The sequence below is a fragment of the Melanostigma gelatinosum genome, assembly GCF_949748355.1.
Source record: "Melanostigma gelatinosum genome assembly, chromosome: 10".
Taxonomy (NCBI): domain Eukaryota; kingdom Metazoa; phylum Chordata; class Actinopteri; order Perciformes; family Zoarcidae; genus Melanostigma; species Melanostigma gelatinosum.
In genome coordinates this window covers 3,464,802-3,478,264 of record NC_136643.1, presented here as the reverse complement: position 1 = coordinate 3,478,264, position 13,463 = coordinate 3,464,802, and the positions used below count along the sequence as shown (strand labels likewise).

Here is a 13,463-nt window from a genome sequence, read left to right as displayed (position 1 = left end):
ATAACAAAACAGTAAAACTCTAACATCAGTGACGTCGAGCTAATCTGACCAGGGGCTGACACGAAGTCTTCCTCAGCTGCTATGGAGCAGACATTATCCAAGCTGTCCTCATCTTCTACCTCCTCTGAGAAGTGCTTTCAGCCCTGTTTGTCTGGTAGTTAACACAATACTTCCACTCAATATTAACTAATACGCACTTTTTCACAGCAGACAACGACGTTGTCATGAATGAGAAAATGAATGAGAAAAGCAATGTACTGCTGTGGACGGGGGCAGCAGCTAAACCTATTTTTGACTCCTGAAAAATAAGCTCACCTACTTGTACACTACATTTAGAATATTTTCTAAGCTCTGCCTTGCCGTCACAGACAAAAAGGTTTTTTGGACTGTTAGAACACGGGAGTTGCTGGTGTACCGCTGCCTCCATCAGTTAGTTTGTTTCTGTTATTGTGTGACTTTGGTAAAACCAAACTAACCCTTTAAAACAAACACAACAACAATACTAACTAACCTGATCGAGCAGTAGAACAGCAACTCCGGTGTTCTGTGAGGTAAAATCTCTGCTTTTTGTCAGTCTAAAGCAGGGATTCCCAAAGTGGGGTGCGCGCACCCCTGGGGGTGCGCGAGCTGCCTCTAGGGGGTGCGCGAGAGGAAAAGTGTAATGGCGGTCTGATGGTGTAATAATATTAAATATTTAAAAAAAATGTAATTTTAATTTAAAAACTGTCAGGTGGGACATCTGAAGCTATCAGTCGTAAAAGAGGAGAGGGACAGAGAGAGAGAGAGGAATCGGAGGCGAGGGGAACGGAGAGGTGCGTGGGGAGAGACCGGGAGAAGAAATCGAGTCAGAGGAAGATGAGACGGAGGAAGGAGGAAGGGATTGCACAGACAAATCGGGAGCACATCGGCCCATCGCGGAGTCAAGGTGAAAAAGAGGAAACGAGAGTGAGCATCAGACTGGGAAAAAAAGAGGAAATATGATGAAAAGTATCTGTGTCTGGGCTTCACTTGGATTGGCACCGCAGATTCCCCAAAGCCACAGTGCGTGGTGTGCAGTGAGGTTCTGGCTAACAGTCTGAAGCTCTTATTTACGTCGCCACCTGAACACCAAGCATGCCAGTGCAAGTCAAAAGCCCCTTACATTCTTTATATCGAAATTGGAGGAGTTACAAAACAGCCAAAACAACTGCAGTCTCATTCATGTGTTGGGTCTATAAATGACGCACTACGGGCTTCATATCTGGTTACAGAATAGCGAGAAAGGGGCTACCGCACACAATCGCCGAAGACGTGAGCTTGCCAGCTGCCAGAGAGATGGTGGAATGTATGATTGGGGAGAAAGAAGCAAAAACAGTTGGACATGATCCCGGTGTCCAACAACACTGTGTCGCGCCGCATCGATGCTTTGTCCGAAGACATCCTGGCTACATTAGTCGCTCATTAATTGTAAATTAAATGTGATAATCTGCGTCTGAGCCTGTGCATGTGTCCTCACATCCGTATTGCTCTTTAAAAGTGACGCCTTGTGTCACTGAAAGTTATTGAAACTTTGTTGCAGTGTTTCAGGGCGTTTTCACACCTTCAGTTCGTTTGCTTTGTTCTGATTCAGGGATTAATATGATACAATGTTGCAGTTGCTCCTTTGTTCGGTTTGTGTTCACACTGCAACATTTAACAGCGGACTAAATCTTGTAAACAAATGCCACGCGCGAGCAAACTGTTCTCTCATTGGTCCGATTCTTATGCGGCTATGAAGGCTTAAAAGGCTCTGTTGCGTCTTTTTTTTTTTTTTTTTTTAATGGGGGGGGGGGGGGGTGCGCGAACCCGGTCGGGATGTAGAAGGGGGTGCGCGGCCTAAAAAGTTTGGGAACCGCTGGTCTAAAGGGAGCATACTGTAGATAGCGGCTTTGGTTCCCTATTGGAAAGGTCAGTTTGACAACAAGGTAAAGCAGATAAAATATTGTAAATATAGCAAAAAAGTAATATAATATTTTTTAGGTTATAACAGCAGTACATTACTGCTCTCCAGCTGGTACTCATGTCTGTTTCTACAAACTGGGTCCGTGCTGACCGCAGTCTACTGCAGCTGCTACACTGACTATGAAGTACCTCAAACAATCCCACGTCAGAACACCCAAACTATCCCTTTAAGGAGAAGGCATTTCTAAGCGCTTGTTCTACAATCAAGAGAACCGGATAAGACAAGACATATGGCATGTCCATATGGAAACACCATAAAAGACAAAAAGGATTTTATGAAGCATCAAAGATGAATTGAACTCTTGTTTAGATATGCCCAGATTTGTCAATTGAAACACTGAGTGCACCCTGATCGCTGAACTGTTGAACGACATCCCTCCTGTCAGTCTCGCTGATTACTGACCTTTCATCATCTGTAGCACAGTGAGGACTCTACTACCCATCTTATTCTGCACCTCAGGATTCAGTGCATTCTACCAGCACTCCGTGATCCATTCACCCGTATTCACTTCACTGAACAGCGGGCTCTGAAGCCCATTTGATTCCGGCATAATCTCTCATGACTTTCACGTGCTGTACTTCATCAGACTTCTTACAAAATGTTTGTAACAGCGATGAATGAAGACTTTACTTTCCTCCATTGTGTTTTAATGAACTTTCTAAATTGCATCTAAATGGCGTCTTCTCCTGCGTGGCTCTCTCAGACGCCACCACACTGTCTTTGGCAGAGTAAAGACAAGATGAGACGAACTCAGCAGCATGTGAACGAACTCATCAATCTCCCTGATTGTGTTTTCAAAAGAGAGCGGGGCTTTTTTAACCATTAATCGTGAAGTGTTTTGAGCCTCATTGGTAAAATGCAGAAGTGTACTTGCTTCTTTTTCTCTCACACCAACACCAATTTGTCTCGTCTTTATATCTTGTCTTTAAGTGGGAAGTCTAAAAGGACCCTTGAGTGCAAGTCTAACATGCATGGCTTGGAAAATGGCAGGTCACATCGCGTTGCATTGTTCTTTACAGGGAACAAATAAGCCTTCTCCAGAGGAAGCGCGCTCAAGACGTGTCTGAGTGGCAGACACGTCTCAAGCACAAAACAAATTAGCGACGCAGCTATCACATATTCCTTGGCGAGGCCCGGGAACGAGCGACGTACTCAGATGGGAGGATGCATTGAGATCAGCTGGCATAGCCATATCATTTATAGACTCAGCGACCGGAGAGCCAATGCAATCATTCTTATGAGGCCGATTCCCCCAATCTATCACTCGCAGAGCCAACCCGTCCCGAGCAGTTTTTAAAGACTGTTTATGTGATAGATCTTGGGAACAGGGGAACGCCTCACAGGTTCAATAACCTGCCGGGGCTGAGTTGTCCAGCATCTCGGGCGCTGAGTTATGGGGATGAGAGCTATCGCTGCTGCATGCTGGCAGAGTGATTGCAAACAATCCTGGTCTCCCTGCCAGCGATAGGAAGAAATAAAACCTCTGAGGGTTTTTAAAAAGCAAGCTGTTGTGTACGAACATACAATGCGAAACATAAATGAATGTCGAGATGTTTTGGAATTCAATATTTGTCTTTATCCAGACAAGATATTCTATCGCCGTTTGTCTTTATGAAAATTCTTCATCTTTTAGTATTTTTCTGTCTTCTCTCACACACTCATACAATACAGAGCAACTAGCAGTAATCTAGCCAACGTCGCTGGATCTGTTGAGTACGTGGTATTTCTACTGGGATTTGGCATTTCCAGATTGAAGACGAACACTTTTAAAGCTGGACAAATGGCACATTAAACCGTTTAGCAACCTCACTGATGCTTCAGAGGCAGACGTGACAGTATATCGACTCCGAATATATCTCCAGCGACCAAAAAAATAAATAAAGCTCTATTTTGAGAACAGGCGGTTTTCATGGACAGAGTAAGTCATTTGTAGTCATTCATAGTTTTTTCTGTAGATACGATTTTTCAGATAAGAGTCATCATTTACTCAACCTACAAATATTGATCAACCGGGATTCAATTAGCTCTCACAAAAATTAACAAACTGGATTTGCTCTTCAAAATGATGATTAGCCAAGAAAAGGCATAGAGCTAAATGGCATGATGTGAAATGAATCCACTAATGAGGTCCTCGTCTTTGAAGTATGAATTGAATGTATGTATGTAGGAATGATGAATAATTATTTATCACAGCTTCCCATCTTTCACCTCATTCATTTAGGTTGATGGCTAATTGCACAGATTACACAACGATCTGTAACATGTCTGTCACATTAGAGAGCTCATTTTAAGTAGGCTACATTAAAAGCCTCTTTAATGTACGTACTTGAATGTGATTATTTTAAGCCCTATTTAAAGGTGCTAAATTCGAGATTCAGAACATATCTATCGCCTCCACACGGCTCTCAACAGCTAGCAGTGCTAACAGTGCTAACAGTGGTTACCAGAGTCCTCCGCTGTAACCTGAATATCGAGTAGAGAACCTTTAAAGACTGCTGATTGATATAAACTAAATCACTGATCACTTCTCAGAAGTTTGATAATGATAATAACGATGACGCAGGTACATGAATGAATCATGAATGAAGGTTAATAACAATGTTATAAATAGTCACTGGCGTGTGTAATGACCTGTGCCCTGGCGGAGAGCCTCATTGGTGTCACTAGACAATCAATGTAATCGTTCCCTCTTTGTCATTTTATTCACTGAAAGGTGTAAAAACTGGTGGAGCGGGAAGTATTGATGTGCAAACAGATGATTAAGGGTCTGTGTGATTCCATTCATGGCTGTCTTTAGAAGTTGTTTGGATTGTGGATCTAATGACTGCCCAAAATCCCGCCCTCCACTAGTTCCTGTGAATTATGAACTCATTGTAACTTTGCAGGATGAGATATGTTGTGTGTCAACATCCATAAACATACATGTATGTATGAGAGTATAAATGGTAAATATTATGAATAAGTATTATAAATTGTAAGTATGAATTTCTCGGCATGTTCCAGTTAAGGTTGTCCAAATCCATAATTCTTCAAGTCTGCACAAGGGGAATTTTGTGAACATCTGACATCCTAACCCGATGCAAGGCTGAGTGCCACCTGAGATCCTCCAGTCACGGTCTAGTACTTGGTAGTTCCTACGTCAAGGCTAGAGGGGACCAGGTCAGAGCGGGACAGGGCGCCCCCGACTCTGAAACGATCTACCCGAAGAGATCAGGCAGGCCAGCTCGGATTCTTCCTTTATTAAAAAAAACCATCATTTCAGATATGCATTCTCTTGAACTGTTGTTTTTGTTTTTATTCGATGTAGCAGTGTAATTATTAACCCACATTCCTAACTGTATCATTGCTAATCTTATTGAATATTTTCTGCTTTCATATTTTTGTAAAATACTTTTTTGTGCTTCATAAATGAAGTTATTATCATTATCAATACACAGCGACCTAACTGTCTGCAATCTAGTTGCAGTGCGGGACAGGGCTGTACCTCTGTACGCACAAAGTCAGAAATATGCACACACAGTTTGTTAGACACAGAGTTGTATGTTTGTCGCCCCCGGTGCAGAAACTGTACTTTTTCCCTGTTGGGGTAGAGATTTGATCAAGCATAACATCTGGCTTCATGATAGACACTGGTGTGCCCGCTGCTGAAAGACTTCATGTCACTGTAATTTTCAGCCGCAGGCTTTTTGTCACTCAACCTTAAAAGCGACGATGTGACTACAAATGTCTTGAAGGTAGCGGGTGACAGACACAGCCGCACGCGCAGATGTACTTTCTCTTGTCATCTAGAAACAGGATCCTAAAATAAAAGAGGTTCAGTCCTTTGCACTTACATGAATCACACAGAAGTCACACTTCAGAACAACTTCCTGTCGAGATGTGTGCCGTGTAGGATCGGTGTAAAGCCACGATATTGCAGCACAGCGTGAGAACTATTGCACCTTCTCTGACACAACCTCCCGAGCGCCGAGTAGAAATGTCACGTGAACAGACACTTCGCTACCAAGTTGATTCTAAAAATATGAAAAGCTGGTGGCACTCGTTATGTCACGGCGTCCCGGGGGCGATAGGAGATGTGTTAGGAACGCGATCTTGTAAAATGCAGTTATTGGCAAGAAACTTTTGAATAAATATTGAATAAATACAGGTGTTTGAAGGAGATGTTTTCACAGCAGTATAACATCCTGACAAATACCAGTAAGAAAAGAGGTAAAAAGAAGTTTATGTTGAAGTACATGGGATTTATTATTTAACGTTGTTACCCCGGTTTGGACCGGGTATCAAGAATCTTGAAATGTCTCTGATATTGGTACCAACGACATTTCTCGTATAAAGACATCCATAGCTGTGATCTGCATGTGGGTGGACCTGACACGTCCAAGGACCGACGACGACATGAACTCCGGGCTGCGTCCACGCAGGCCTAGTTAAACTCAGGCGAGACCCCCGGAGCTCAGGCCCACAGAAAATCTGCTGCCGCGTCCTAATTGGATTTCTTATCTTGGCTCATGGCACAAGGACACAGCTATGATATGAAGAGGGGGGGGGGGGCATTTAGGAGGATAACAGTGAGCCGTTTAAGACCTCAGCGCCACACGATGGGGGGGTCAGACATGGAGAGATTAGAGCTTTTTTTGACACAGAGGACTTTTGAAGCACTTAATCCTGACTATGATCTGCTTGATTCACTGATTTCCCACACAGGTTCGCTGTGAGCTGAAAACAAAGTGCACTGGGCCGAGCTGCAGCAGACGCCACGGTGTCAGCTCGCCGTTGTTGGAAATTTGGGGACTTCTTACACAATGTCGATTTCAAAAGCAGCAAGCTGCCGGTTTGTTTTTCCTCAAAAGTGCAAAGACAGGCCGTGAAAGAGAAAAGGGCAGCACACGATCCAGAAAAAGTCTCTTTGCACAAAGTAACTCTCAAGGCAGCAGAATACGAGTGGTTATTGTCACTGGAAGATACATTTGTCTCCATAAGCCGGCTCTGGTTGAATATTGTTTTTCAGTGCTCAGAAACTGCAAATGAATCTTTGAGAATGTTTATGTGCAGAATATCTTGTTCTTTGATTTCTCCATGTGTCAATATTTCTCCTGATAAACCGCTTTGGCTCACTTCCTTATTCTCTGTCATCTGAAAAAATAAGGTCATTTAGACAAGCCTTGTTTTCCACAACACAATTGGGTACTAACAGGACATGTAAGGTTCAGCCTTTACTCTGTTTGATCTAACAAGCAGGACTGTCAACCAGACGGGGTTCCAAATGTAATATAATAATGAATCAATCTGCTTGTTTGATCTTAAAACATGGAGAAAAGGTGTGATTTATGAAACGCGTGCATCCCCCCAATAACGCCCTGCATCCAAAACCTGTGCAGTGTGACAGCTGCGGCCTCATTTTCTGAGCCTCCTGCTTTGTGGCTTGGTCCCATTGTTGGTCCTGATGGTGAACATCGGCCCGACAAAGACAGGTGACGGATGAGGAGTTGGCTTCAGCACAGAGGGTCACGGAGGAGCACCCGGCATCATGAGCACGAGGCTGTGCAGCTGCAAGTGATGGCTGCTGCTGATGTCTCACAGCTCAGCACAGAGAACACATGCGCCCTGCTCACTCACGTTTCCAGATTCTGACTGCCCGGAAGAGTGAAAGAGCACCAAAAAAATCAATCAATCAAAATAAATAAATAAGGCATCACGATCCTATTAAACAACTGAACATTTACATCTTTCATCCTTAGTTGAACATTCTAAACATTCAGCCTTATGTTCCAAAATTGCTGAGTCTGATTTTTGAGTCATTGGCACACGCCGCATCCGAAGCCACCGACACAAATGTCACACTCCTTCAGCACCAGCTTTGGGTGCACGAGATGAAGTGGAGACAATGCGGATGCTGCGTCGATCGTGACTCGGAACAAAAAGAAAAAAACGAAGGCGCTAATTATTGCGTTACCTGTTCTCTCGTTGTTATCTCACATCATCTGTAAATACAAATACAAATAAAACACGCACCTCCTTGCAGCCACTTTAACAAGATGTGTTCATTTCTAAAAGCAGGTCGGAAATCACAGGGTGATCTCCCGAGAATACGCGCGGCAAAGTTGAGCAACTGATGCGCCATCGAAGCACAATTGTCTCCAGAGTGTCCTCGTCTTAACCGCAGCCAGAGAGCGGCCAGTGCAGAGGAGAGCCTCTTTACTTTCTTCTCAGCCCCTACAGATAATATAATAATAAGGAGCGCGACGTGATGTGAATGAAATCCCGCCACTGCGCCAAGTGTGTGGCTCCTCATCCAACACGTTCAAGCTGGACGCCAGGAACTGAGCCCGCTCATCCAAACACGACCAGAGGACGCAGGTTACCAAATAAATAAAGGGTTTCAAATTGATACCTCGTAGGGGTTCATAATGGGGGGCGCTGACACGCATACCCCCAAAACCATCTCCAAAGTGCTGCGCTTCAATGCGCATTACCCGCTCACCAGACCCGCACAAGTTTAGAGCAGAGCCGCTGCTGATGCGGAGTCACATGGAAACAGATAAGTTCCCTCCAGCGCGGAATAAACATTGGTACAGCTTACCTTGATGGTCTTCGTGGACTGGCATTTGACTTGATGCGATACGGTGGCGGTTTGGTTCATCTTGAGACGCCGACACAGACAGTCCTCCTTATCCAAGTGAGACAAACCAGCCGGAGAGAGAGACGCCAAGAGAGCCCCCTCTACAACTCTGCAGCGAGGGACGGAGGATCGGTGCTCTCGCTCTTTGCTCGGTGCGCGTCTGAAGAAGCCTGCGACCGCGTCTGACAGCTGCCGTATGTGTGCCTCGCGCAGCGCGATAAGTGTGTGTGCACGAAATGACCGGTGATGATTGGTAACCAGGGACGACCGCAGACATTTCCGAAGGAGTTGGCCACGTGATAGTGAAATCCCCTGCTGTGACATTGTCCCAAACAAACACGTAATGCAACTAATGAGCACTGACTGACACCTCATTCTTTTTCCTTTTTTAGAAAAACACACCAGGGATGCAGCTTTACTGTGTACACACACACACACACACACACACACACACACACACACACACAGTCATTATGTATGTTTTCTCATTATATATGATAAGCAACATTGCACAAACAATAATTCAATGTAGGAACCAAACACAAATAGAACACCTTGGAATATTGATGCAGGACTGGATTCATTTTGCAAGGAGGCCCCAGGGCAAATAAAAAGTACGGGTTACTTTTGAGCCTCTGGCGTTTCCATTGTCTGCCTTTGGCCTTTAAACAATTGACCGAATGTCCACTTGTTCGTAGCGACCAGCGTGTTCTCACTGCCAAGGTTCAACAAACAAGACTTTCAACCAAACAAGTGTTCGATACCGTGTCTCCCAAAGTGTTCTTGTGGTTTTGTTGATTAAACCTGAACTTTGATGTGTTTCCTGAAGCTAAAAAAGTTGCCTTTAGCTAACTTTTGTTTTGTAATTGAATATTGTCACAAAAAAGAAATTGTTCCGAGCGACACAACGCTTTTGTCTCCTTGTACACCAAAGCAATATTTTTTTGGTGAAACAAATATATATGCCAGACTGATATGGTGATCACATTTCAGAATTCCATTACCAGTTAGCAGCTTTATCATTATATTCTGCCCACAGTCATATAAACCAGCTCGTTCTCCTACATGCTGTGCAATTCATTTGATTAAACACAAATGTAGTCAGGTACAGTATATACACCATGTGAGCGTACTATCAGGGGGAAAAATGAAGGTAATAAAATCAGATTAGATGACTACACGGGGCCTCAGGATTAATGCAGGAGCCACCTAAGGCTCTTATCGTTTTATCTTACACGGAGTTTAAGTGGCACAGATTACCAAACCCATTTTTAAACAAATCCCTCAACACAAATTGATACACACTGAACCTGGGGCCTTCCGGGCCCCTGGTGTAATAAATAGATATTAGACAGGCATCAGTATATAGTCACCCCATCTATATATTGGGGTGTCGAACGACAATATATGCAGTTCAATCTCTTTAATTCAGTGACACCAGCAAACAGACCTGTGTGTTTATGGAGCACTTCCCCCTGTGAATCATGGGACAGCGTTATTTGAATTCCTAGCGTGCTTCCTGCATGTTTGAATCTGTTGCACCAGAACCTACTATTCTTTGGTGGAGATTAAGAATTGCTGTCACAACAGCAGTCAAGTACAAGGCCACGTACATTTGTGAATTTGAAGTGATTCCACAACAAGTGCAATAACACACAGAGTATGAATAATGAGGCACTTAAGAGGGCTAGAATGTTATGGTGGTGCTTGAAAATGGACAGTAATTACAAGCATTATGAGCAATGTTAGTTCTGCTTGTAAATTTAGCTTTCTACATGTTGTGTAGAAATGGATATTATCTTGACAATGTGCTCAGTTGATATTCATAATCATCATCACGGCAGACATGACAGAGAAGCCCGTCGCACACCGGATGTTGGCCAGCGGGCCCACAGTAATTAGGCAGCACATGATGAGGAACCATGCTCACCGGTTCCAGTGTCAACTATTCACGCTCCATTTTCATCAATCAGGCTCCTAAATTGAGCATGTGTCCACTCCACACAACAAAAATCCATCCAGACAGGCAATGCTTAAGGGGATAAAGTGAACTACAACACATAAACTAATCAGCTCAACAAACACAACGATGTTTGCAGAATGACAGTGATTTCTTTAATGGCATCAGTTTGAACAAAGGATTTCATACGTCAAACATATTTCCACACGCTGAAATCAGGATCCGTCTGAATATTTAGTTTTCCCGTACAAATGTTCTGCAGGAGTGTTAAAGCATTCATAAAAACCCTCCGGAAGAAAATCCCTGTTGGTGTGAAAGTGCTTTAAAAATGATGCTTCGTACCACCTCTGCAGCCCCACTATACTAATCGTCATCTACATTTCATTTCACTCTTTTTGCGTGAGGTCATAATGTTGCTAGTCTGACTCACTGGATGTAGAAACGACAATCTCCTGTGCTGACAAATGAAGCCATCGCGAAAGTGCCAAAAACTGCAGTTCCTCAAACGGCCACTTGAGGTTGCCTCCAAAAGCAAGTCAAAGTCCATGGACCCAACTTTACAGCAGCATGTACAGTATACAGCCTGGTACAATACAGTTTTGGTCTCTATAACTATTTCCCTTGTTCATGACGACTGTAAGGAGGGGGGAATATGTACATTTAAGGCTTAAACTTCGGTAGAATTAAGGGCGCGGCTGCTCTAAGTGCTTTGAGTCAATCGCACCATTTGCGCGAGTTTGCATTTTTCAACTCGGGCAAAAAAAACGCGTGCCTATCAGCGCTGAGATGCTCCTCCTGGCATCACTGACGTCCTGGCGTTGTTGAATCAGGAAACAAATACTGTCGTCATCTGTGGTCACCACGAGATCTACGATACCTCATATTAGTAGAGACCGGACAAAACTATATGTATAAATGTGTGTGTATAAACCATATGGTACAAATATTGAAAAAGACGCTGCCGTATTTACGCCGAGATGACGTTATTTTGAGTGTTGTTAGAGCTGCTACAATGTTAGCTTAGAATAGCACCGATCCATCCGAACTCCATTGAGAAAACAAGTATTTCAAAAATGTTGCGGAGAGAATTAACAAAACATCAATTCAAACTTTTTAAAAATCGGCATCAGTACGTAGTTATTTCGGCGTCCCTTTGTCCATTTATCACAATTAAATCACAGCAACATCTTTATTTTGTGTTCATACAGCTGTAGTAAACCAGCCGATTGCGAATGACGTGATTATTCGCACTGCGGTTGGTGTGAAGGCTGTGTTGTCACTGCCACGATGAAACCTATGGGTGACTTTGTGGAGACTACGTCCATATTTCATGCATTGAATGATTTCAGCCGGCATTCTCCTCCTCTTCCACTCAAGGGCACCGTGGCTGCATCCCGTGCTAAGCGCTGCCCAAGATGATTGAGATTAGTTTAAAGAAAGTCAAACAAGCCAGAGTAGTTTTCCCCTCTGTACCAGAGTGATAAATGCGTGGACGCAGACCCTTCTTCTGCTCTGACACAATGCTGTTGAGATATGTCTGGCTATGCAGGACTATAATGTTGCCAACTCTTATCTTCATTCTTTCATCTCTTTCTGCTTCCACTGACCACAAAAATGTAAATTGCCAAATTTAAGTCAAATTAATCTTTATTAGTGTACCAGATCTCCAATGTCCAGCAGTACATTGCCCATTAAACATTTTGGTGTATCTCTGTATCTCAGAGCTGTGATGTAGTCTTTATGTGTATGACTTGAGAAATAGTAAAAAACATACACCTGTTTCATAAAGCCCATTAGAATAGCACACTGAGGAACGGTATGATCCAACAGCAGTCTACCCACGTCCAGCCCACCAGATCCACTATCCTCGACACTACGTGCATCAAAAATGGAACGTAACATCGCAAAATTCCCTAATCATGGATGGTTTGGCATACAGGGACACAATCTTAATACGCTGCCGAGGGAAACTCTCTGTTACAGCGGAAAGCCGCTGATATGAGCTGATTCCACGGGCCGGGGAGAATTATGTTTCTCTGTGACACCGTGAGTAAATGTGTCTGCGGCGGCCTTCAGACTCTGATAAATTACACCGCCGCAGCCCTCTGGTGTCACAGCGTTTCAGCTCGGCTTCTTTGTATTTCATCCTTTTTTTGTTTTCCCTTTTGTCCTGTTGTACGCATGTCTCCTTGGGTCCTGCTCTGCAGATAGTTATGGCTGAGCATGTTGGGAAATATTCAGGGTCCCTGCATATCAAAGCACAGGTGCTTAATTGAACAATTGTCTGCTCATCCGTTTCCCATCATGCTTTGTTATCTTCTTATCTGGGGGGTTCATTAGAGGGATGTTGTACACCAAACCTGCCCGTTGCATCTTGACTGGCTTTTCCGCCTTGTGCCTGAGGCTGCATATCAACGTCTCTATATGAGGAAGATAATGCTATTTGTTCGTGTTCATTTGTTGCGTGCTGTGGTGTCACTCAGCAGTGTAATAATACAGATATCTCTGAACAAATGGATATTCAAGTCTAAGCCTTTTAGCTTTGATATAAACTAAGAAAAGGGTTGCTGCTAATCCTGGAAGCAGGCTACACTGCTAATTTAAATCGACAAATTATATGCAGCTAAAAGAAGTGATCGTGTACAGGCAAGTGCAAATTACTGGAGGTGGTCGCTTGTACACGTTCAGACTTTCTGGTAATTACAGATGAATCAATAGACTGAGCTCAGTGTAAATGTGTTGATTTCATGCAAAGGCTCTGTGTGTGTGTGTGTGTGTGTGTGTGTGTGTGTGTGTGTGTGTGTGTGTGTGTGTGTGTGTGTGTGTGTGTGTGTGTGTACTGGGACTGAGTCAACAGCTTCAGGTTCACTACTTCATGCCTGAATAGGTGATGAGTGTCTGTG

General features: G+C 43.7%; 1 protein-coding gene across 1 annotated transcript in view; it reads right to left on the bottom strand.

Moving 5' to 3' along the window:
* The window catches only part of dpp10 (dipeptidyl peptidase like 10), a gene marked incomplete at both ends in the record, with an annotated part of 206,742 nt that extends 198,121 nt beyond the window's left edge, over positions 1 to 8,621 (bottom strand). Inside the window, one exon of the mRNA XM_079276506.1 lies at positions 8,562 to 8,621. Within this exon, the coding sequence (XP_079132632.1) occupies positions 8,562 to 8,621 (60 nt within the window). The remainder of the gene's footprint in view (positions 1 to 8,561) is intronic.
* Positions 8,622 to 13,463: the final 4,842 nt, after the last annotated feature.